Here is a 23,702-nt window from a genome sequence, read left to right as displayed (position 1 = left end):
ATTTCTAATACCCTAATGACATCAACAAATGGAATCAGGGTCTGTGCGCGTTTCGAAACACCACCACGAGTTGTTTCGATCATCCCACCCCACAGACAACCAGGGCGTTGCAGGGGCGAATGGGATCCGCGTCCGAAGACCCTGGGAAGGTGTATCTTATTGCCTGAATTGCTAGAATCTCCGAGGCTATTTCCGCTATTGCTATCTCTTACTCTGGCCTCGTGCCTTTAACATTTCTTCATACCCTAAGTAATACCATAGCCAAGACAATATAATAAGCAAATAACTATAGATACGCACAGAGCAAACGGTTCTAAATGGTGTAGTTGCACCCTCGATTTCCTAAAAGCAGGGCTGCCAAGTCTATAGGTCCATGCATGTTCTCTTCCAAGGATGCAGAGCTGGGCAGGGGTGTCCAATAAGACTATATTGGGAGCTTGGAAAGGGATCATTTACTGATGGCGTGAGAAACGACCTTGTGGAAGATGTGGAGTGAACCAGTGATATGAGCAATAGATATGGTCAAAACGTTCAGACCTGCGCGACTGTTTTGCACAGGCACCTCTTATACAAATTCGCTAATCCGTGAAACTTTTCTTGGCATGCATTGGCCGTCGCGTCGTTCTCGCGTCCTCGCGTCTTGGCCTCTTTGCGTCTTCAAGTCTAGAGGGTTTCAGTTACAATAGCGGTATTGGGATTGTGTGGTATGTTGGGTACCAAATCCCAGAAACCTATATGCTTTTGTAAAAACCTAAACAAGGAAGAAAATGAAACTTGGTTGCCCTTATTCGCGTCGACACGTACGCACCAACAAACAAACAAACACTTTACCATCCGACCATCGGATGGATACACGACTAGGTATACCTACGTGTATCTCAAACCCCCCACCATCCCCCATGCGATCCCCCACAATGCCCACCTCCATTGCCCTTGATTAATTCAATTCAGACGCGACGCGGACGCGTTCCCTGCGCTCGCCCGACCTGATGGGCCTCAAGACCTGAACGCCATGCCGCATCGGCTCGCCGCGAGCAAGGGCAAGTGGCCCGTCAAAACCCCAAAATAGGTTTTTCCTGCATACCTGCACCTGCATGGTTGCATGTTTGGCTTTGGTTTGAGGATACAAGTGCACAGAACAAGGTGCCATTATCAGGTCTGTAAGTGCGTCGACTTGTGCTGCGAACGCACGGCCTATATCAAACTCCTTTAGCCAGGTTTCCATTTTCATTCTACCACCAACGAGTGCATAACGCATACTCATCTTCTCAATACCCACAGTTCCCAGTACCTAGTACCATCTTACTCTCTAACTCATCTCACCCTCGTCCTCTCACCACATCTGACCGTAGGAACTAGCTCTCAATATTCACAACCGCGTCCATGCTCAAAGGCGCCGACACGTCCATGCACGTCATGCAAGGTGTCTTTTTCCAAGCCGACGCCCTCGCCCTCACGCTCTCGCTCGCGCTCCGCAAGGGATCCGAATGAATTATCCGGATCGTCGGCCCATCCCGAATCCGAATCGAGTCACGTGATCGGCCATCTCCATAATGTGCAGCCCACCACCGCGCCACGCGTAATACAAATGCCGGTTCCTTTGTGTCCGTCAGTCAGGTCCCTTGTACTCTGCATTCTCCATTTACCATGACCACGAGCGACTTTGGGCTCCCGCCACCAGAAACGTATCCGTACGACCTGGGGACGTACTCGCTCAAGGTGAAGACCACGTCCGCCGCAGCCCAGAAATGGTTCGACCGTGGCCTGAATTGGACCTACGGGTTTCACCACCTCGAAGCCGAGCGGTGTTTCCGGTACGCTATCCACTGTGACCCGACCTTGGCCATGGCCTACTGGGGTCTCTCGTATGCCATGGGGCCAAATTATAACAAGTGGTGGGCAATGTTCACGCCCGACGAGCTGGCTGAGGCACTCCCCATCGCCCATGATGCTGCGGCGCACGCATCCAAACTCGCTAAGGATCCAGTTGAGAAGGCCCTCTGCGTCGCCCTCACCACCCGCTTCCCCTCCCCCAGTGGGACGGCGAAAGACTTTCCCTCCTGGAACCAGGCGTATATCGCCGCCATGGCTAATGTCTACGAGCAGTTTGGGGATCACCTCGACATTGCGGTCGTATACGCAGACGCTATGATGGCCATTGCGCCATGGGAGCTCTGGGATCTCCAGACAGGTAAGCAGGCTCCGGGGGAATAAGCAGCGGAAGTTGACAACAGGCGCGCCGCGAGAGGACTCACAGACGCTCAGGATCAAAGAGGTCTTGGACAGCGCTCTGGCAGCTGAGGGCGGCATGACCCACCCCGGCGTACTGCACAAGTACATTCATCTTATGGAGCTCTCTCCCACCCCCGAAGCAGCCTTACCCGCCTCCGATGCGTTGCGCGACCTAGTCCCCGACGCCGGACACCTCCGCCACATGCCTGGCCACATCGACCTCCTAATCGGCGACTATGCGCGCGTAATCACCGGCGCCGACGACGCCATGGCCGCCGACGACAAGTATATGGTACATGGCGACCCGAGGGACTTTTACCAGTTCTACACGTTGCATAATGCCAGTTTCACGGTGTATGCGGGCATGTTTGCTGGCCGCCTGCAGCCCGCTTTAAAGGCGTGCGACAGAATGGAATACTGGCTCCCAGACGACTTTATGCGTACTCCCAACCCGCCCATCGCGGACTGGTTGGAGGGATTCCTCACTTTCCGCGTCCATATCTTGGTGCGGTTCGGGCGCTGGGCCGATCTTCTGTCATATCCATTCCCCGAGGATCGGGCGTTCTACTCGGTCACAACTACGACGATACACTACGGCCGCGCGATTGCTCTCGCCCTCACCGACCGATTGGATGAAGCCCGGGCTGAGCGGCAAGAGTTTAGGGCCGCGCGTAAGAGAATCCAGCCCGGTCGCCAGGCGGTACCCAACGAATGGTCCGATATCTTTGATGTCGGAGAGGAGATGCTGAGTGGCGAGATTGAGTATCGCTCTGGTAATGTTGAGGTGGGCTTTGCCCATCTCCGCAAATCTATCCAACTCTGCGATAACCTGATCTACGCCGAGCCGTGGGGATGGATGCAACCTCCACGGCACGCGTACGGCGCCCTCCTCCTCGAACAGGGCCGGGTTGACGAGGCCGCAATCGCGTATGCTGAGGATCTAGGGTTCGTCACTACCCTCCCCCGCGCCCTCCGACACCCGAATAATGTCTGGGCGCTACACGGATACCATGAGTGTCTGGTCAAGCTGGGACGGACGGAAGAGGCGAGAAAGATCAAGCGCGATTTGGACCTCGCGCTCGCTGGGGCGGACGTCAAGATCGAGAGCTCGTGTCTCTGCCGCCGGGTCAAGCAGTGTTGCTAAATGTCGTGTAGTCGTGTAGACGTGAGACGTGAGACGTGAGACGTGTAGATTTCATGGCCCGGAATATGCATTTGTTGGTTGAGCCGTCCAAGAGGCCCAACGCGTCCCTGACGTCATGCGCCACTGCCTCCGATGCCCGACTCTGGCCATCACCGCTGAAGCTAGAAACCGTATTGAAACCTTTGCCACTCATACTCACTCACTCACTCACGCACCCACTCACTCGATGCCGGCAGAACAACAGCAAGCCGAACGCCTTGGACGGCCATACCCCTCGCGCACGAATATCTCGCAGGCATGCGAATCGTGCCGCAAGCGCAAGGCACGGTGCAGTGGTGAGTCTCACTCCTGGCGGTTCTCCGGTTCTCCGGTTGGCCTCCACACAGCCTGTTCCTCCCACCTGGCCTCCCCACCAATCCCCCTCCCTCTAGCCATCTGACACACCCCTGACCCCAAGGTGACCGACCAGCATGCATCGCATGCACGAAACAAGGTCGTGAATGCAACTACGCCGAGGGGGGCGATAAGAGGCGCTCGGAACCAACAAAGCGCTCCACCTCTCCCTCCGCCTCAGCGTCCGAAGCCTCCTCCGTTGTCCGTGAAGATGTAATGGTACTCTCGCCTCTCGGAGACGCTCTAGAAGAGCTTGACGACAAGCAGGATCCGTGGGGTGTGGGCGAGCTCGTACTCTCAGACAAGGGCAACCTCCATTCAAACCCCGAGGCTACGCTCTATCGACCCGTTGCTATACGTCTTGCTCGCCCACACCCACCCGAAGGACCAGCGCACTACCTTCCCTGCTCGGCTACATATCTCCCAATCCCACTGGATACCGAACAACACCGCCTACTGGTTGAACTTGCGTTTACTTATGGGTTGAACTTGGGGATGAACGCCTGGAAAATGCTCTTCATCGAGAGTATGATGAAGGCAGTCCGGAATCCATTCTACTCCCCCGCTTTACATATGGCCATCGTTGCTAATGGACTGCGGTATTGTCGCGATCCAGCGGTTTATGGCCGTTATCTATCCGAGGGACAGGGATACGACGATCGGGGCATGTTATTTCTCAACGCGGCCAGGCGCGAGGTAGAGAAAGAGAGCGCCAATCCCATGCTCTCGACCATCCTCGCTTTGCTCCTCATCTGCGCCACATGCGTGCACATGAGTCTGGAGTGAGTCTGTCCCCGATAAAGCTGATCCAGTGAACTGGGAGGACAGGCATATGCGCAGGGCACGTTCATGGCCGCCGATTTCCGCGTCCACCAGCAATGCGATGAACAGCTCAAGACAATCAAGGAGCCTCTGAGGGGTATGCTCGACATGGCCCGACGCGACGTTTACGGCTACTGTCTTGCGATCAGTTTGTCGATTTCTCTTCTTGGCACTCAACGCTAACTGCAGGCTCATGGTGGGCGGCGTACTATTCCCGGCCCATGATGCCCTTTGTCGAAACCCCGACACAGCACATGTCGCGCCTACATGGCGAGTGTGGACCGCACCCAACGTCGAGCCATATCACTTCTCATGCGTTCCAGCGCCACCGGACGCTGTCGCATCTCGCATTGCAGGTGGTGCGGTGTAACCACGGCGCGAGAATGAGCGCGCGGGCTAGAGCTGAGAGTGTGGTCAAGTTACGCAGGGACCTCGAGGCGTGGCGCGATGGTATGCCGGCGTGCATGGCGTGGCCGCCGGGCGAGCATGAGCTCGAGCCATCTAGTCCTAGGTGAGTCCCGGGTTGTTCCCCTTTCCTCCCATGCCAGCCTTGCCTCGTCTCTCCTCGTCTCCCCTCCTCTCCTCGCGGCCCACCCTCCCATAGGAACCCCGGTCGCACCTTGCTTCGCTCGCACCTGCCGCTCACGCCAGCACGGTCACTCTCTTCGCAACATACAACTCGCTCATCATCCACCTCCTGCGGCCATATGCCATCGAACGCGCATCCTACGGCCTCAATGGACCCGAATGGGCTGGCGTCGTGTTCGACGACGCGCTCGAGACCTGCATCGCGGCCACCGCGCAGATCATCGAGCAAGTGCACTATGTGCGCGACAGACATGGGATGTGGGCTGCCCCAAGTAGCCTGCAGGAGTGAGTCTGAGGTGCCACGGGGACAAAGAGAGATGAGGGCGACAGGGAGGGAGGGAGAGTAGGATGGCAGAGAGGCAGGAGGAGGGCGGAGAAAAGAGGGAGGAGGAGGGCAGAGAGGAGAGGCAGGAGCGGAGAAAGGGGAGAAGAGAAGGGGTGACAGGCGCTAACACCAGCTGCGTATATCACGCTGCGACGATCCTCGTGTTCCAGGCCTCGGGGCTCGTGCGCACCGAGCCCGCCGGCGCAACCGCCGCCCTCGAATCCCTCGCATACGCGCACATGGCGCTACTCGAACTCGCCGAGACGTGGCCAGCCGCCGCTCAGGCTGCAGAGTCTGTGCGCATGCTGCAGGCGCAGTACTGCGTCAGTGCGTGAGTGATGAGTGAATGGGCGTCATGTAGGGTTTGTTTATCGAAATGTTGCCATGACGAGAGACGTAGCCGTTGGCTTGGTTGAGACTCGGCGCCTACGACGGAACGTAGATCAGGAAGTGAGAAGTGATGGGTAGCCGGAAGCGTAGATGGGATGGTGCCGGGTCGGCCTGCATGGAGCAAGTCCCGGTCGGCCCTGGCCCAGTCCTCGGCCGTGAGCTCTGTCTCACCATTCACAAATCCGTTCCACGATTCGACGAGACCCGAAGTCGGGCGTATGCGGAGTCTCTTGTCGGAGCATCTATAGAGCAACGGCACAAACAAAAGATCTTGAGCAAGATAACGAACCGAACCGTGTATCTACAGCCCGTTCATTGCCGTTGCACACTGGGTGGCCGGGAACAGTTCCGGCGGCTATGGACGGTTAGCCGTTGGTAACCGCTCCCTAGCGGCCGGGCCAGGGTGTCAGATGACTGCCAAGATTCGCGACTATCTCTCATTCTCACATCATCAACAACCGTGCGGACGTCAGCCCTCCGCCCTCCAATAGAGTCGTGCCTGCTGCCGTCGAACATTCATCCCGACAGCTGCCATCCATGTAGCCTGAATTCAGCAGTACCCAAAGCCAGGGACTCGCCATCATTGTTCCACCCCTGGGCCCCACACTCGCGGTGATGGTCTGCGGCCCCGCACGGCTGGCGATGGTATCCCGGACCGACGCCCGGCGAGCTACTATAGTTGTGCAGAAAAGATATAACCCCAGATGCCCCGCTGAGCCCCAACATTCAACTTTTCAAGTCATCACAGCATGTCTACACCAAAGGAGACAGTAGCGTACAACGAACACGCCGACGTCGACATCGAGCGCGACAGCAAGGACGTGGCACCCGAGCCCGTCACCCTCACGCAAGAGGACAATGACCGGATCCGGCACAAGACGGATAAGCGAATCCTCTCGATCCTTATCTGGATCTACTTTCTGCAGATCCTCGACAAGTCTGTTCTTGGTCTCGGAAACGTCTGGGGCCTGAGCCAGGACACTGGTCTCAAAGGGCAGGACTATTCTACGATTGCGAGCATAAACGCCATCGCCCAACTCGCATGGCAGCCCTTCTCTTCCTATCTTCTCGTCCGCGTCCCGGCGCGACACCTCATGACTGGAATGGTGCTTGGATGGGGCATCGCAGCGACTTGTATGGCCGCCGCGCACAATTTCGGCGGCCTCCTCGCAACCCGATTCTTGCTCGGTCTGTTCGAGGCAGGATGCCTGCCGCTTTTCGGCATGCTCACTGCTCAATGGTACCGCCGCGCCGAGCAACCGTCCCGCGTCGCTGCGTGGTACTCGACCAACGGTCTGGCCACCATTTTTGGATCGTTCCTCTCGTGGGCTCTGGGCCACGTCAAGAATGAACACGTCAAGGCTTGGCAACTCATCTTCATCATTGTCGGTGTTATTACCGTCCTCTCTGCTCCGCTTGTTTGGTTCGTCCTCGACAGCGACATTGAAAGTGCGCGTTTCCTCGACGAGCGCGAGAAGGCCCAAGCTTACGAACGCCTCCGCGCCAATAACACTGGTACCGGTTCGCACGAGTACAAGTTTTCGCAGGTATGGGAGATGTTCTACGACCCCAAATCGTGGCTCTGGCTCTTCATGAGTTTGCTACTTAACATTGGCGCCTCGGTTTCCAACGCTTTTGGACCGACTCTTATTGCCGGCTTTGGTTTCGACAAGGGCACCACATCTCTCCTCAACATTCCCTTTGGAGCGCTCCAATTCATTGCTATCATTGCCGCGTCGTACGCTGCCCAAGTCTGGCGCCTCAAGGGCGCCGTCTTGGCCATCTTTGTTATTCCGGTAATCATCGGCCTCGCACTCCTCTACACCCAATCCACCTCTACTGGATTCAAGCAGGCTCCCGCCCTCGTCGGTTTCTACCTCATTTCCGCCCTCTACGGCGGAAACCCCCTGATCGTAACTTGGATGGCGGCCAACACTGCCGGCCAAACCAAGAAATCGACCATCATGTCATTGTACAATGCCGGCTCGGCTGCGGGCAACATTATCGGCCCATACCTCTTCCAGAGCAAGGATAAGCCGCAGTACCGCCCCGGCGTCAAGATTGTCATGGGCATGTTCTGCGCCCTCCTCGCTGTTATTGGGCTCCAGGTTATTGTGCTTGGATTCCTCAACAAGCAGCGACAGCGCCAGCGCGTCGCTAATGGCAAACCCGAGTTCATCAAGGACACGTCGATGAGCTCGAAATGGGAGGCGCAGGAGGAGGTCCAGGAGGAAGGCGCTGGCGTTCGGCTCGGACAGAACGCGCTGCTCGACCTCACCGACTTTGAGAACGACGAAATGGTTTATGTCTACTAGTTTATGTGTACTGGTTTGGGAATGAATGGATTGATCTTGGACTGCGCACGTATAGTACATGCCCGAAGCCCTTGGCCTCGCTTGATAGCAAGAGAGATCAGAAGAGCAGGTTGGTTGCTGCGGCCACCTTCCAGATAGAGCAACCCTCGGCCCTGCGCAACCATCACGCGCCACAAGCCACACCAAGTTTTGGGGCCATGCCCATGTGCCTGTAATGCTAACCCTGCTCGGCTAGAGCCCTAAAATACCGCACTCACGATCACCACACCCCCTGCATCCCGTTTCGCACTGATATCATCGCAAGTTCAGAGTGACAAACAAGTTCAGAGTGTGTCAAGTTCAGCTCTGAACTTGGGGCCAACGCAAGCCGATAAAGTAGGCCAATCCAATCCCCGCTTGACACCCGATTCTACACCCGCGTGTCATGAGTTCGAATCACCGCCAGACTAGTTTGGGAACGTTGTACACTTACCTTATGCCAAAGTGGGATCCTCAGGCTTGGTATTCCTGTTCAACAACGTCCATACGAGCTCGGAGATGCGCGATATCTGGCATCAGCTGATACGCCAGCGCTATTTCGAGGAGGCCTCCTTTCCTATCATCCGTTGACAAGCACATGGAAATAACTGCGCCATATGGCTGAATGGCTATGCCAACCATACATGCCAACTAGATATTCATCCGACGCTAGGTGCCCTCCGTCGGTGCCTCCGGCGGAGGACGGTTCTCGGCTCCCTCGCTTCTATCTCGCTCTACACCGTGCCGTGAGAAGCCCATGACACATGCCGGGTTCCTGGGCACTTGATAGCAACAAGCAACACCGCCTCAAGGCTGAGAATAGGTGAGGCGGTTCGATGCTGCACGGGCGGCGGTCTCAGTGACCTGGTTGTGAGATGCGCCTGGGCGAGGGGCGAGGGGCGAGGGGCGAAGGGCGAAGGCCGAGGCGGAGATTGGGATGGTTTGATTTACCGAGTCCGCTGACCAAACCGTTAAGTTTAACGGCCGTCCAACCCGCTCTCACAAATAACTAACAGAGATACGTAGACAGTACCCGTCCTGCCCTAATCTCGCTCCAAACTGATGGGACAGCTCGGCGTTGTGGAAGGTAGAACAGGGCTGCGGTACCGGCGGCAGGGATACTTGCCAGTTGTAAACAGTGTTTGTGCACATGTCCCGATGTCCCCCCCCTGATCTCTTTACCTTAGTTGTTCCAAGAACAGCTCTCTGAATCACTGGATCACTGATTCATTGGTTTCTTGTTCTCACACTGACGCCCCCTACGTAAACGCACGACTCTAAGTAATAGGGAACAAGGCACCTCCCTGTAATTAGTCGGCAAACATTAGTAGTGTGGCTGGCGGAAAGAGGTCGAGTTTGAGTTAGTCTTTTCCAGAAATAGAACTGATACCGCTCGCCATCCCCTGTTGCAACTCAACCCAAGTTTTGAGACACTCCATCCGTCGCCTGAGCATGACGGCCGAGAATCATACAAGGATGGCTGATCCGATCTCTGACCCGATCTCTTCAACGATCCAGTTCACACATAGACTCACATCACCCACTACGTCTGGCTGGTTTATCAACGCCAACACCGTCGAGCATCTACCACATCGTCTCGTCAGGCTTGTTTCTAACACTACCTTCGACACTCTTTGACTGTGATTCCCACCATGCTCTTCTCCCTCCTTTCCCTTTCGCTTCCGCTCGCCGCGGCGTCCGCCCTCCCGACTTTCCAGCACCGTGATACGCCTTTTGCGGCGCTGTTCAAGCGTGACGGCGCCATTCCAGACCCAAACTCGCCTGGTGAGTCAACATGCCTGCCGGGTCCAACCTCGCTGCCGAGTCCAACCTCGCTGCCGAGTCCAACCCTTCCCCCCCCCGAGTCCAACCTTCCCCGCTGACTCCAGACTTTGCGAGCCACTACCCGACCAACTGGAAGACGCCCGACCCCAGCACTCTCCCAAAGGCATGGCTTGACAAGCTCAACTCGACCCAGCTTCCCTCCAACAACCCCGTCGCGACCGCCTCTGGATCCAGCGGGTCAGCGTACAACGGCATTAACAATGGTGGAAATAACCCCGACGTCTGCTCGTTTACATGGGGTTGCATCGCCCCCAGCGACTACTTTGAAGCTCCCAACGGCACTTGGCTCCTCAACTTTGACGATGGACCCACGGACGCTTCGCCCAGGCTGTACGACTTTTTGCGCAGCAATCAGATCGAGAAGAATGCCACCCACTTCATGATTGGGTCCAACATCCAGACCGCGCCCAAGACGATGCAAGAGGCGTTCACCCAGGGTGGCCACATTGCCGTACACACTTGGGCGCACCCGATGATGACGACGCTTACCAACGAACAAGTCGTCGGCGAGCTTGGGTGGACGATGCAGATCATTTCCGATCTCACTGGCGGTCGTATTCCGGCTTTCTGGCGCCCACCATATGGCGATGTCGATAACCGTGTTCGCACAATTGCCAAGCAGGTTTTCGGATTGGAGACAGTCGTGTGGAACAAGGACACGAATGATTGGAAGATTCCCACGGACGGCACAACTGTCGACAGCGTCACGGCCGTCATGACTGGTTTCATCACCGGTCCCAAGAGCCCAGGTATCGTGCCCCTCGAACACGAACTTAACAACGACACCGTCCAGGTCTTCATCAACTCGTACCCGCTCATGAAGGAGAATGGATGGACTGTTTTGACCGCCCCCGAAGCATACGGCCTTCTGTGGTACCAGAACGCCAAGGGTAACGACGGGCCTGTTGCCTCCGCCATGAGTGTCGGTGAGGTCCAGACCGCCATGGGAACCAACGCTTCGTGGGCCAACCCCACCTCGGCTCTCCCTTCTTCCAGCGTTGTCCCTGAGGCGACTGCCAACGCGACCGTCTCTTCCAGCGCTGACGAGGCCAAGAAGACCGCCAACACTCAGCAGGGCAACAAGAACAGCTCTGCTGTTCGCATCGGCGTCTCCTTCTTCTCCGCTGCCATCCTCATCCCCGCCCTTGCTCTCCTCCTCTAGGACACTTTTAGCTTTAGGTAGCTAGCCCAAACCGGGCGAACATTGGCCCCTATGTTTCCATAATACCTGAACAATGCATAGTGATACAGATCTATCTCTATCTCTACTTCAACACCTCTTGAACACCTTCCAGTCGCCCTGTATGTATCGTTTTGTCCCGTAGAGCGATACGGAGGATGCGAAGAATGCAACACCAGCGAATACGATACCGTACTGGAACGCTGCTGTTCCTGTACGATGGAGCGTATCGCGCGAGTAGTTTGTCAACCAGATCGCGATCGGCTGCGACACGATACCTGGCGCAACGATGCTGAACCAAAGCACCGACAACGCGCTCGCCATGTCTCGAATACCCACAAGGTCGGTGAGGAGGGCCTGGCAAGTTGACCAGAAGACGCCCGAGCTCGCGCCCTGCAGAAACGCTGCAAAGGCGAGCACGTGAAAGTTCTGCGCTACCAGCCAGACAGCGAGACACGAGATGGACGCGATGAGGGTAGTGACAATCGCACCGTTGAACCGGCCCACCTTGTCGAGAAAGTATCCCGACAGTGGGCGACCGACAATCTGTCCCACTGCCAGCAGGGACTGGAGAGTTGAACCGTCCTTCTGCGTCATCCCTAACCCTTGTACGGCATATAGCGGGATGGTGTAAATACCGATTGCGTAGGCAAAGAGGATGAAGCCGCCCCAGAAACACATGCAGATGAAGCCTGGGTTTTTGAAGAAGGAGATTTGGAACGGCTCAAAGCGGACTTTTAATTTCGTTGAGCGCGTCTTGAAGAACAGGATGGCGGGGATGAGGCCTGCTGCTGAGATGCATCCGTTGATGACGCACGCCCACCTCCGGTCCAAGTGGGAGAGAGTGAGTCGGGTGATGTTGGAGAAGAAGAGGGCGCCGCCGCCACTCCCGGCCGAGACGATACCGACCGCAAACGCGCGTTTCAACCCAAACCACTGGGTCACAATTGGCCCCGAAACAACCATCGTCATTCCAAGTCCAATGGCGAACAACACGCCTTGCGTGAGGTACAGTTGCCAGATGGAAGTGCAAAAGCCCGCCAGAATTTGCCCCGCCGTCACACACACACTCCCTGTCATCAACGGAATTCGCCAGTGATACGTCCTCGCGAGAAAGTTTGAAAACGGCGCAACGGCCAGCGCTAGCGACAGCGACAGAGAGCCGATGAAGGCAAAGTCGATATCCCGCGCCCCCTTGAATCGAGGATTCTCCAGATCGTACGCGAGGTAGATGCCAAACGCCGTATTCACACCCCATGTTGAGAAGTTGAGCTTATGTCAGTTGGACAGCAGAAAGAAAACATACCAGGAAGCCACAGATCACAATGACCCACCCATACCCGCCGTCGGGGTAGTCGCGGTGATCCTCGGGCTCGCGGTCGAGCGGCACGTCATCCGGATCACTGGATGACGCCAGACATTCTGCATCCGGGATCGGACTGCCTTTCTCTTTATCCTTGAATTCATCGTCTGGCACCATCGTCGATGTTGATGGCGCCGACGACGCTGGTGGCGCCATCTTGTCTGGTGCCATGTTGATTTTGTGGAGCGGGTCTTCGGCGGAGATGCCGGGGTGGAGTATGGGGGCTGAAAATTGATTGATTATTGAACAAGTGACAAGTCGAGGTCACCATTCGTCAGAGGTTTGTCACCTCAAATAGTGTAAACGTATGGCCCGCGTCGCGATGCGGGTACCGAGCTCATGCAGAAATAGAGTAAGATGTAGAGAAGAGTCGAGTAGACTTGTTGCATCAGTCAGCCTGAGCCCACACGGGTGACGCCGGTGCGGATATTGCGGCGGTCTCGGCGGTGTCCGTCGGCTGACGCCGGTGCACGTGGCCATAGATTCCTGATATAGCAGCCTCGGGATTCATCAAAGGCCCTATCTATCCATAGACTGGATGAACGCATCCATCTCATTAAGGATGAGGACGGGGTCAAAGCCCCAGTTGGCGAAGACGTCAGCATCATCGGGCGCATCGTTTAGAGCCCCGAGATCGAAACCATGGCTCGGCTCGAGCTCGGGATCGGGGAGCGGCATGGCTGGCAGTGTTGGGGCTGGGTGAGCCTGGTGGGCTGGGTGGGGGAGAGCTGGAAGGGCGGGGAAGACCCTCTCAAGGAGACGTGCAATCTCAGCCGCAATGTGCTCGTCGTCGACTGCGGCCTCGCGGAAACACGTGAGCATCCGGTGCTGTAGATCGAGTACGGCGGGTTCTTTCTCTGCCACAGCGCCGTGCGAGAGAGCTTTCATGAGGAAGACGCTTGCGAACATCTCCGCGTTAGCTTTAGCCGTCGTGGGACATACAATGCGTTGAAATGTCCGGCCAGGACAGAAGCGAAGGACGCCACGGCGGTGGCATTCGATGCCGTGTTCGAGGAGGGCGACGGCCGAGTCCACCGCCTCGATCATCTGCACGCCTTCAACGGAGATGATGACGGTTGTCGCCATGATGCGCTCGCCGCCGGGTGTTCGCTGTCTGGGCATCGGTGCACCGCGGAGGAGGCGCGAGACGGCCGCGCGCATCGCGATGGCGTTGGCGTATAATCTGGGGTGAGCGCGTTGTCAAGCGCCTCACGCCCCTCTCCTTCAACTCTAAAACTACGACGACACTCACCGCACGTAGTCGTGGTCAATCCGCCAGAAGATGCGGTTGATATCCACACTCCGTCTCTGGTCTGGCGATCCCGCAGCAGCATCCGCGTCCGAGTCGAGTCCGCCTGTGGCCCACGTCCACAAATGGTTCAACTCGGGCTTCAAGCGGTCCAGGAAGCTCTGGAACCGTCCCGTGCGGATCAAGTCCGCCGTCACGTCCGGAGACGGATACAGCGTCTGGTGGCAGATCGCAATCACCTAATGTCAACCACGTGGGGGGAGCACGTACATGTGCGTGCTCAGCAGTAACACGGCTGTGGCGCCAAAACGGACGGGCACTGGGTATAGGGAGGGCCTTGGTTTCCAGCCGTTCACAGCTCATTAGGAAGAACTGGTCCCACCAACTCGTCGCCATTTCTAGCATCAGCGACGTCTCAGAAGACGTACTTGTAGAAATGAGGGCGTCGCGACCCAGCCGTCCCGCAATACTATCGTCAGTCCCACCAGTTCACCAGGGGCCCACGCACTGTTGATCTGCACTCATGCATTCAGACGTCAGCTGGCTCGATCCCCAACTCACGAATCCACACGTTGACCCGCCGCCGTGTCTGCCAATCCGACGTGTTGGCCGGCACGTAAGTTGTCTCGTCGTGTAACCCGACCTCCTGTGCAATCCGTACCGCTAGGGCGACGTTTGTCCACGCCACATCGTCCTGGTGCTTACACGCGCTACTGGGACACGCATCCCCAACACTATCCTCGACGAGCATCGACCGTGGCGGCCACTCGGACAGAATCAACAGCGCCTCCACTGTCCCAATGGTCCGCATTGCGCTGGAACCCATCACGAGCCTCGCGATGCGGCCCAGCAGCCACTCGACTATCCTCGCCTGGACCAGGCGCGCGCGGCTTGGTTCCCGCGCATCAAAGCTCGGTCCGAGATCGGCATATCGAGCCGCGACGCAAGTTATCGCCCCGACAAGTAGCGGTTCTTGTAAGAGAAGAGAGGCGTTATCGCGGTCAAACAGTTCGGCCGAGACGACAGGATGACACGGATTGATATTCCGCGCGTACAAGGCCACCAGTGTGCTAGCTTCGGCACTGGTGAGAAGCCCCTCGCGGACCGGTGGCCAACAGCTCCATACCTCCCCCTCGAACGCTGGGTCCGGTTGGAAGGCGGGTGCGGCCGGCCGATCAGCCGACACGGACGAGAGGAGGCGCAGTGCGTCGGCCGGCGTCTCGAGGTTTCCTCCCACCAAATCGAGCCGGGCGTCTCGCGAAGGTATCTCGAATCGGGTACTACTCGACGCTATCGGTGTACCTGGCACACTGAGTCAGCCAGACGGTATTGAGGACATACCTGTCTGTGCGGCGCTTGCGTTGATAGGACTCGGTGAACTCGCATTTGCGGCCTGTGCGTCGACAACGACGGCACGGCAAGTCCTCGGGCGCGTCGATGGGGCCGAGGTCGCAGCGCAACTTGGCAGCGCGGCATGCTGTACATGCGCGATATGTGCGTTGGTGACGCGGTGCGTCTGCAGCGCGGGGCATGCTTGCTCTCTGGGTAGTGTGAGTTGTTGATGATTGAGTATGTACGTATCGGCATCTTTCGGTTGGCGGACTGAGCGGAACCTGGTCGGCCACTCTTTTGGGGGCAAACCGCAAATCAAGCGGAATCCAAGTGAGTCTCCTGTTACATGCACTCTCCCTCAGCCCAACTCTCTGCCTTCACCGACCGCGAACGCCGAAACTCCACCGGCAGAGTCGCCAGATCGTACCAGCCCATGATGACGTCTTATGCATTGTGGCTACTATGAATACCTCTTCTCAGGTGTACGATATCCTATCCTAATTTTACAACCGCGACTCGCGCTTCTCCGCGTTGGGAGCGAGCGGCCCCAGCTCCTCGAGCGTAGTAAGGTCGCCGAGAACCAGGGGCTGGCGACCGGGACGACCATCACGGTCGAGGTCAACCAATGGCACTTCGCGGTTGATGGCCCACTTCTTAACGAGGTTGGTTGGGAGGTGACCCTCGAGGCGGCCGCGAATGAGCTCGCCCATAACCGGGAGGAACTTGAACGCGTGACCCGCACCTCCTGAAGCGATAAGGAGCGAGGGGTACTGGGGCGCAAAGTCGATGACCCAGTTACCGTCGGGCGTGTCAGAGTACCAGCACATGCGGGTGTATGCCATGGGCTTCTTGGCGAGCTCGGGCCAGAGCTCGGCAAACTTGTCGCGCATGTTCTTGAAGCTCTGGCGCGGGATCCAGCCGACGCGGTTCTTCTCCGAAAACTCGACCGCCTTGGGGTCCGCAGCCGTGCGAGGGATGTTGGAGGGGAGGACATAGCCGCCGGCGTGGAGGGCAAACTTGACGAGACCCGTCTGGTTGGGAGGGAACTGGTAGTAGCCCGAACCCTCGAGGTTGGCGATTGTTGGCATGTCGGCGTAGCGTGCGTGCTCCTCCGGCGTGAGCTGGACCGCGGCGACCGTCTGGCCCGTCGGCACCAGGAGGTTGTCTGGGAACACGCCCCTCAGAGCGGGGTGGGCGCCAGTCCACGACCCCATGGCCATGATGATCTTGTCGGCGCGGAACTCGCGCCCGTCCCTACACCTAACACCGACGACATCCGAGCCATCATCGCTCTTAATGAGCTCGGTAACGTCCGCACCAGTGACGATCTTGCCGCCAAGCCAGTCAATGTCCCGGTACAGCTTGTTGATAGCGCCCGAAGCATGCACCCACCCGCCCTGAGGGTTGTGGAAGCTCTTGATGAGGCTCTTCTCCCCAACCACAGCCTTGCCAGACGGAGAGAGGACCTTGCGAATCTCCTCGGGGTCATGGAGGAGGCGGGTACGCGGCTCGAGCGCAAGTGAGTTCTGGTAGATCCGCTGCGACTGGGGGTCGGTAAGGCCACGAACAAGGCAGCCGGTGTTGAAGTAGATCCCCTTCCACTCGGGGCGGAGCCAGCGCTGGATGGCCTCGTGCGCGAGGACAGCGTACTCTTCGTCGGCGTAGTCGAAGCGCACAACCTTGTTGATGTCGGTCGACGCCGCGTCGACGGCAGGGATGGTCTGCAGGCGGTCGAGGACGGTGACGCTCGAGTAGTTGCCCGAACGGAGGAGTTCGACGGCGGTCGTCGAGCCAAACTCGCCGGAGCCGACGATGAGGACAGAGGGCTTGGCGAAGCGGTTGGACATTGCTGCGGTGGTGGTGCTGGTGCTGAAGAGAGAGAGAGTTCCCGACGTCGTTGCAGTTGGTCTTATACTCGAGTCTTGCCAGCAATCTCAAGGAACCGGCTCTCTTCGGTCCGTAGTCAAGTTCCGACAGGTGCCGAATGGAGATTGTCATTGATTCGGCTCTCGTCGGTGATGCCTCGGACCGATCCGAAGTGGCTTGGTACCCTCACCCTGGGTGGGCAGAGACAATGTAACACGCCCAGCTCGCTATGGCGTGCAGCTGCCATTCAACTATGATTATTGAGTTGAAGTAGCAGAATATGGATGGAGCCAGAGAGCGGTCTGCCGCCATCCCGCCTGCATTCACGGCTTGCCTTTGGCTCTCATAATGGATATCGACGACATAACACCCAGCGGAACAGGCGCCGCGGAAATCGCCAAATGTCATAATCGTGTCCGTCTACAGGCCGTGAGGGGAATCACGGCTGTCTATCTCATCTACCTGACCCCATACAATAACCTAGCCTCTAGCACACCGACGCCACGTCGATGCTGGTCGCGCCCTCAGAGCGCTCCGCCACTCCCTTCTCAGTCACCACCGCCGAGATGAGGTCCGCGGGCGTCACGTCAAAGCTGGGGTTGTAGACCTGGTTCCACTCGTTGTCGTCGGCGCCCACGCCTTCAGGCGTGATACGGACGACGCTGAGCTCGCCCGTCTCGAGGTTCTTCCCGCGTACGAGAGTGGCTTCAACAGGCGGCCGCTGCTCGATGTGGATCTCAGCGCCAGTCGCGAGGCTGAGGTCCACAGTCGTAACGGGCGCAACGACAACAAAGGGCACCTTGTGGCGCGCGGCAAGCACCGCAGCCTGGTACGTGCCGATCTTGTTTGCCGTGTCGCCGTTCCGGACGATACGGTCCGCGCCGACCACAATGCCATCAATGTCCTGGTGCTGCATGAGCGAGCCGAGCATCGTGTCGCAGATCATGCACGCCGGCACACGGAGCGTCGTGAGCTCAAGCGAGGTCAGACGCGAACCCTGATGGTAAGGCGTCGTCTGGGCGTAGTACGCCGTGTCGAGGTGGTCCGTCTCGTACAGGGCAGTGATGACGCCAATCGCCGTGCCGTACCCGCTCGTGGCTAGCGAACCAGTGTTGCACACCGTGATGACCTTGAGGCCCTTCTTGCCGGCACCACGCTTCTTCCACAGCCACTCAGCCCCGAGACGGCCCATCTCGCGGTTACGCTCCATGTCCTCGGCGTGGACGGCAAAGCACGTGTCTTTGACCTTTTGCACGAGGTCGGCGGCGTCACCGCCAGAAGCGAGGACGCCACGAATCCGGTCCATCGCCTCGCCTAGGTTGACAGCGGTCGGGCGCGAGGACTGGAGGTAGTCAAGGATTGGGCCCACGTGCTCCTGTACGTTCGCGGTGGAAGTGAACGCCGGAACGGCAGCCGAGGAGAGGTGCGAACGGACGGAGAGGGCTGCGAGCGACGCAATGGCCGGGGCTCCGCGGATCTGGGGTTAGATCTGATCGAACGACTCCTAGCTCACCTTCATGCTCTTGATCGCGTCGAATGCCTGCTCCGGCGTCTCGACCTTGTCCCACTTGACCTCGTGGCTGGGGTCAGTTCCAGTCAGTTCCATCGAGGCGCGACATACGGGAGGAGGAGTTGGTCGACGATCTCAACCTCCCCGTCCGCAGTGATGCGGAGCGAGGTCATCATCTCGGGGAGAGTCTTGGGCATTGTCTCAGCTGTTGTTGTTGTTGCATTTCCACAAACGTTTCTCGCTCCAGAAATCCCTCCACCAGGCCGAGGCGCGGAATCAATTCAAATCTAATTCAATTAGTTTTAGGCTAATAGCTTTTGAATATGACGCGGTCCATCCAACTCTGTGGTTTGTGTTGGCCTCTTCTTCATCGCCACACATGTCCGACTACTACATGCCCCGCGACGGCGCGCAGGGCATCAAGCGCGAGTCGACTTGGCGGCCCAAATCCCAGCCCTCGCGTCCGGCAAACGCATGGGCCGACTCTCCGGGACCAAGCGGACCGACCAGGAAGGGCGAGTACTACGAACCGCCGCGGCATGACGAGCGCTCGCGCGAGCGTGCACCTGCACAAAGCGAAAGAGACAAGGGCAAAGAGCCAGAAGACCGGGAAGAGCGTGGGCGATCTCGATCCCGTTCGCGTTCGCGCGAGCGTGAACGAGATCGCGACGGGAGGGACTTTCATGACCGCGACAGGAGGGGGTGGAGGAAGGAGGACAATAGATCTTGGGAAGATTATCGCCGACGACGGCGTAGTCCCGAGCGCAGGTGGGAGCGCGATGACCACCGCGCCGACAGGTGGCGCTCAGACGACCGGCGAGACCGCGACCGCTCGCGCGAACGTGAGCGCGAAGAACCTCCTCGCCGCTGGGGACGGTCGCCCGAGCGCGACCGACGCTCACCTTCCCCGCCACCACGGAGACGCAACAGGTCACCTGCTTCCAGGATGCCCGGCGGGCGTGCCTCGCCTGACTATGGTGTTGGAAGGAGAGCCAGCGACTCGGAAGACCGGTCAGTCTTGTATGGTAGTGGATGCTGACGGCAGACGTTCACGCTCGCCCTCCCCGCCTCCGCGCCGAGGGTCTCCCACTCCACGCGGACGCTCACCATCCACTCCCAAGAGGCGTATCGCCTCTCCATCCTTACCAGATTCCAAACGTCCGCGTGGGAGCTCGCGCGCCAGGTCGCCCTCCCCGAAGCGGCCTAGGTCGCGAGACCGTTCGCTCTCCCGCAGTCCCAGCCCGCGAAGGAGCCCAGTACGCAACGGCCGCGACCGTGACTTCCGGTGGCGGTCGCCTTCCCCACCATCCAAATTTGGTAGGGGAAGGTGGGGTCGTGACAAGTGGCAGCCGCAGCAGCAACAGCAGCATCCGCGTAGGCGGGACGGGGATCCTGTCAAGATGCGTGTGTGGGGACGGCCGCAGACGGCATCACCACCACGCGACCCCAGCCCGCGTCGGAGTCGCTCGCGATCCAGGTCGCGCTCGCCACCTAGAGAGGAGGTGCCGCGGCCCGTCAGGCCAAGACATGACCCCCAGCCGGGCGACGCTCTGCCGTACGACACAACGCCGGATCGGGATACGCCGACGAATGGGGAGGCTGCCCATCCTGTCCGCGGAGCCATGCGTGATTGGAAGCCTGCACCGACCGGTCCAGCTGCCCAGCGTAACGGCATGAAGGAGGGGCCCGCCAAGGTCCCGACCCAAGAGGACGTCCCCGAGGTCGACATGGAGCTCGATGACGAGCCGCCACCGCCGATGCCGAAGCGCTCGGACAAGTGGAGCCCAGTCAAGCGCTCACCACCTGTGCGCTTTGTGCCCCCGTTGCCGCCCAGTGCGTCCACAGTGTCGGGACAACAATCACCCGCCTCGCTCCCACCCCCGTCTGGTCCACCCGCCACAGGGCCCGGGTCGTTCGCCACTCGGCCGGCGTTTGTGCCTCGAGTCCCACCACCTGGGCCCGTCTCCGTCACATCAGCACCCTCCTCTGCGCCTTCCGGTCCAGCTTCAGGCCCCGGCACTCCCCGCGCCGAGACATTCCTCAACCGCCTTGCGGACAAACAACAACAGTATGACAAGCACCTATCCACCATTGCGCCGTACATTTCCACCGCCTTCGGGCAATGGTACGCGAAGAATGCGACACCACCGCTGCACCAGTTTCTTATCCACCATTTTGGGAGGCAGCCGTCATCGATCGAGATGGACCAGATCCACCAGCTCCTCCGCATGCGCTCGCAGTTGTCGAAAGATCAACAAGACCTCACTGCTCTGCACGCCCAGGCTGTGCGCGGTGAGAAGGCGACCCCCGCGCCGCCGCCTGATGCACCGGTCGGTCCGCGCGCCACACGCGAACGCGACCAGGTTAGAGTGGGAGGACTGCCTGCAGGTGCAGGACCTTCGCCCCCTCTGGGACTCCCGCCGTTTCCTGTACTGGTTCCCGCAGCTCGGAAGGCACCCAAGCCTCGGCCGAAGCCTGTGGTCGCTCCTAGACCCCCTAGGCCCCGTGCGGTCGCGGGCGAGAGATACGAGCGGCTCTCACAGGTCGGCGAGGGCACATACGGCAAGGTGTACAAGGCGCGGAACACAGGCAGCGGCGCTCTCGTTGCACTCAAGCGGATCAGAATGGAGCAGGAGCGCGACGGGTTTCCTGTCACATCGATGCGCGAGATCAAGTTACTCCAAGCGTTAGACCACCCCAACATCGTGCGGCTCATGGAGATGATGGTGTCACACAGTCAGTTGCCGTGGACTGCATGTTAACTGACCGCAGACTCCGTTTACATGGTGCTCGAGTACATGAACCACGACCTGACGGGCATCTTATCGCACCCTGAGGTCAAGCTCTCGCCGGCCAACGTCAAGTCGCTCAATTACCAGATGCTCTCTGGCCTAGGATACCTGCATCGGCGCGGCATCCTGCACCGGGACATGAAGGGTTCAAACATCCTTCTGAACGGAGAGGGAGAGCTAAAACTCGCCGACTTTGGCCTCGCGCGCTGGTACCACAAGCACAAGCGGGATGACTACACGAACCGCGTCATCACGCTGTGGTACCGTAGTCCCGAGCTGCTGATGGGCGAAACGGCATACGGGCCAGAGGTGGATACGTGGAGTGCGGGGTGCATCATGCTCGAGATCTTCACAGGCAAGCCGACGTTCCAGGGACAGGACGAGATCAGCCAGCTCGACGCGATCTGGGCTATCCTGGGAACTCCGCGCGAGAGCGACTGGCCGAGCGTCGCCGAGTTGCCATGGTACGAGCTCGTGCGACCTCGCGAGGCTCTGCCGTCAAGATTTGCCGAAAAGTTCTCCTCCTTGTCGGCGGGCGCGATGGAGGTCGTGCGGGGACTGCTGGAGCTCAACCCTGCCAAGAGGCTGTTGGCCGACGACGCGCTCGACGCCGTGTACTTTACCACTGAGGCGCCAGAGATGGAGCAGCCCACACAGTGAGCTGAATCGGTTTCATCCTCAGCTGACACCAGACTTGCGACGTGTGGGGAACATCACGAGATGACGGTCAAGATGCACCGCCGGCGCGAGAAGTAGGATGTAGCATGGTGAATGCCTTCCGTCTAGTCATCTATGTCCTATTGTCGCTCTGATTATCTAACAGCCGCGCCGCCTCCATCTCTAGACGCGCTCTAACAACGCCATTGATCGGCCAGACTGACGCCTCAGCGGTGCTCATGCCAGACCGCACGCAGTTCCAAGGGAGGATCCAACGCCAGCCTCTTCCCCGGCCGACGAGGAGGTCGAAATTCTCGTGCCGGCCGAGATTGTACGGCGACTCGGTTGGGAGGACAGGCACCACGGCTCCAGCATACAAGTCGTGCTCGAGCGGGACGAAGAACCACTTCTCCGGGGTGAATCTCTCCATGGCAGCGAGGGCTTTCGTATCTTGCTCTCCCTTGGCGCGGGCGACCCTGACAGCGTCAGAAGCCTTTGCGTAGGCGCGGGCCCGCATGACGTCGTTCCCAAGCTCTCCAGAGAAGATCTGCTTGACCTGCCAGAAAGCCAGGGCCTGGAATCAGCCTCCTTCTCCCATCTCCCTTTGACACTTACGGCGGTGATGAGAGCCAAAGCATTTCCAATCCCCCACAACAACCCGATCTCAACCCTGCCCATGTCGTTATCCTCGGCCTCTATATCACTCCACGCCAAAAGAAATCCAATAGCGTATCGTGCAACGGGGCCGGCAGGGACGACCCAACTCCAACCCCAGCCCCAATACGCCTGTACGCGGGCGTTACTTCCCGCGGAAGCCCAGGCTTGGCGGGCGCCATATATGACGGCGCGATGTACCGGTGCAGCGAGGAGGAGTACTGTTACTGGTGCGAGGAGGAGCAAGGCCGTGAATGGACCCAGGATGGGTGCTGAAATACAGTTCGCGACCTGGGTCAGCGATGCATGGGAGGGACGTACGAAGAGGCAGTGGTGATCGAACCCCAGTCGACAGCGGCCACATTCGGAACAGTGTCGGGTGCGCGGTGGTTTCCAGCGGCCCCCACATGTATCGGAATTGCAGAACACAACCAGGGGTCCGCCGCTCGCCGCCTCGTCATGGGTGATTAGGCCCGCCTTGCCATCTTTAGGACGCGGCACCTCGAAGATGACCTCGAGATTTGAGATACACGGTGGCGGTACTGGAGGCGATGCAAACCGCGTGGGCAGGAAATACAATCTCAGAAAGACGGCAGATACGCTCGCGATGAGGCCTGTTGCGGCATATCGGTATGTCACTGCTGTCAGACTACATGTGGACATCTGGAACGTACCCGCGACCAATGGGCCGAGGTCGAGGCCATCCGCGATATACTCAGCTATGGTCAGCCAGATCCGATCCAACGCCTCTGACTCACCGAGGAATGGGGATGTGCACACCCGCCATGCCCAGAGAAAATAAGCTAGGAGGGCCGGGGGAAGGACGAACTCGATGTATGCCCCTGGCCGGGAGAGGCGGTTCACGAGCCCCATGAGGCGAGGAGTAAGGGAGGCGGATACGTCAGCTGCACGAGTTACAGCACGAATCGCAGCTGGCTGGATATAGCTGGCGTGCGATGACGAGTTGGAGCTCAAGGAGCAGAATGAGCAGCGATTCAGCAAGTTGAATGGAGCGATTCAGGCAAGC

The 23,702-nt window shown here is 58.8% G+C and overlaps 10 protein-coding genes across 10 annotated transcripts; 5 read left to right on the top strand and 5 right to left on the bottom strand.

The window, feature by feature from the left end:
* Window positions 1-1,647: 1,647 nt before the first annotated feature.
* CcaverHIS019_0108330 (uncharacterized protein) lies at window positions 1,648-3,376 on the top strand (the record flags this gene model as incomplete). The annotated part of the gene is made up of 2 exons (XM_060604135.1): window positions 1,648-2,191; window positions 2,235-3,376. The coding sequence occupies 2 exons, from the start codon at window positions 1,648-1,650 to the stop codon at window positions 3,374-3,376; spliced, it is 1,686 nt and encodes a 561-aa protein (XP_060453381.1).
* Window positions 3,377-4,489: 1,113 nt separating this feature from the next.
* On the top strand, window positions 4,490-5,839 carry CcaverHIS019_0108320 (uncharacterized protein; the record flags this gene model as incomplete). Its single annotated transcript, XM_060604134.1, has 5 exons — window positions 4,490-4,551; window positions 4,582-4,739; window positions 4,781-5,102; window positions 5,243-5,464; window positions 5,638-5,839. The coding sequence occupies 5 exons, from the start codon at window positions 4,490-4,492 to the stop codon at window positions 5,837-5,839; spliced, it is 966 nt and encodes a 321-aa protein (XP_060453380.1).
* Window positions 5,840-6,643: 804 nt separating this feature from the next.
* CcaverHIS019_0108310 (uncharacterized protein) lies at window positions 6,644-8,209 on the top strand (the record flags this gene model as incomplete). The annotated part of the gene is made up of 1 exon (XM_060604133.1): window positions 6,644-8,209. One exon carries the CDS (start codon window positions 6,644-6,646, stop codon window positions 8,207-8,209), a length of 1,566 nt encoding a protein of 521 aa, XP_060453379.1.
* Window positions 8,210-9,879: 1,670 nt separating this feature from the next.
* Window positions 9,880-11,234, top strand: CcaverHIS019_0108300 (uncharacterized protein; the record flags this gene model as incomplete). The annotated part of the gene is made up of 2 exons (XM_060604132.1): window positions 9,880-10,012; window positions 10,117-11,234. The coding sequence occupies 2 exons, from the start codon at window positions 9,880-9,882 to the stop codon at window positions 11,232-11,234; spliced, it is 1,251 nt and encodes a 416-aa protein (XP_060453378.1).
* Window positions 11,235-11,342: 108 nt separating this feature from the next.
* On the bottom strand, window positions 11,343-12,786 carry CcaverHIS019_0108290 (uncharacterized protein; the record flags this gene model as incomplete). Its single annotated transcript, XM_060604130.1, has 2 exons — window positions 11,343-12,524; window positions 12,559-12,786. 2 exons carry the CDS (start codon window positions 12,784-12,786, stop codon window positions 11,343-11,345), a joined length of 1,410 nt encoding a protein of 469 aa, XP_060453377.1.
* A 348-nt stretch (window positions 12,787-13,134) lies between these two features.
* Window positions 13,135-15,396, bottom strand: CcaverHIS019_0108280 (uncharacterized protein; the record flags this gene model as incomplete). The annotated part of the gene is made up of 6 exons (XM_060604129.1): window positions 13,135-13,524; window positions 13,558-13,798; window positions 13,868-14,103; window positions 14,135-14,262; window positions 14,426-15,174; window positions 15,206-15,396. 6 exons carry the CDS (start codon window positions 15,394-15,396, stop codon window positions 13,135-13,137), a joined length of 1,935 nt encoding a protein of 644 aa, XP_060453376.1.
* Window positions 15,397-15,699: 303 nt separating this feature from the next.
* CcaverHIS019_0108270 (uncharacterized protein) lies at window positions 15,700-17,043 on the bottom strand (the record flags this gene model as incomplete). The annotated part of the gene is made up of 1 exon (XM_060604128.1): window positions 15,700-17,043. The coding sequence occupies one exon, from the start codon at window positions 17,041-17,043 to the stop codon at window positions 15,700-15,702; it is 1,344 nt and encodes a 447-aa protein (XP_060453375.1).
* A 506-nt stretch (window positions 17,044-17,549) lies between these two features.
* On the bottom strand, window positions 17,550-18,769 carry MRI1 (uncharacterized protein; the record flags this gene model as incomplete). Its single annotated transcript, XM_060604127.1, has 3 exons — window positions 17,550-18,539; window positions 18,576-18,642; window positions 18,684-18,769. The coding sequence occupies 3 exons, from the start codon at window positions 18,767-18,769 to the stop codon at window positions 17,550-17,552; spliced, it is 1,143 nt and encodes a 380-aa protein (XP_060453374.1).
* A 182-nt stretch (window positions 18,770-18,951) lies between these two features.
* CTK1 (uncharacterized protein) lies at window positions 18,952-22,120 on the top strand (the record flags this gene model as incomplete). Its single annotated transcript, XM_060604126.1, has 6 exons — window positions 18,952-19,189; window positions 19,269-19,583; window positions 19,618-19,847; window positions 19,940-21,308; window positions 21,345-22,020; window positions 22,057-22,120. The coding sequence occupies 6 exons, from the start codon at window positions 18,952-18,954 to the stop codon at window positions 22,118-22,120; spliced, it is 2,892 nt and encodes a 963-aa protein (XP_060453373.1).
* A 34-nt stretch (window positions 22,121-22,154) lies between these two features.
* Window positions 22,155-23,548, bottom strand: CcaverHIS019_0108240 (uncharacterized protein; the record flags this gene model as incomplete). Its single annotated transcript, XM_060604125.1, has 5 exons — window positions 22,155-22,595; window positions 22,637-22,966; window positions 22,997-23,313; window positions 23,350-23,394; window positions 23,434-23,548. The coding sequence occupies 5 exons, from the start codon at window positions 23,546-23,548 to the stop codon at window positions 22,155-22,157; spliced, it is 1,248 nt and encodes a 415-aa protein (XP_060453372.1).
* Window positions 23,549-23,702: the final 154 nt, after the last annotated feature.

The sequence above is a fragment of the Cutaneotrichosporon cavernicola genome (genome assembly GCF_030864355.1).
Source record: "Cutaneotrichosporon cavernicola HIS019 DNA, chromosome: 1".
NCBI lineage: Eukaryota > Fungi > Basidiomycota > Tremellomycetes > Trichosporonales > Trichosporonaceae > Cutaneotrichosporon > Cutaneotrichosporon cavernicola.
The sequence above is the reverse complement of the archived record's forward strand: the minus strand, read 5'-3'. Positions and strand labels throughout refer to the sequence as shown.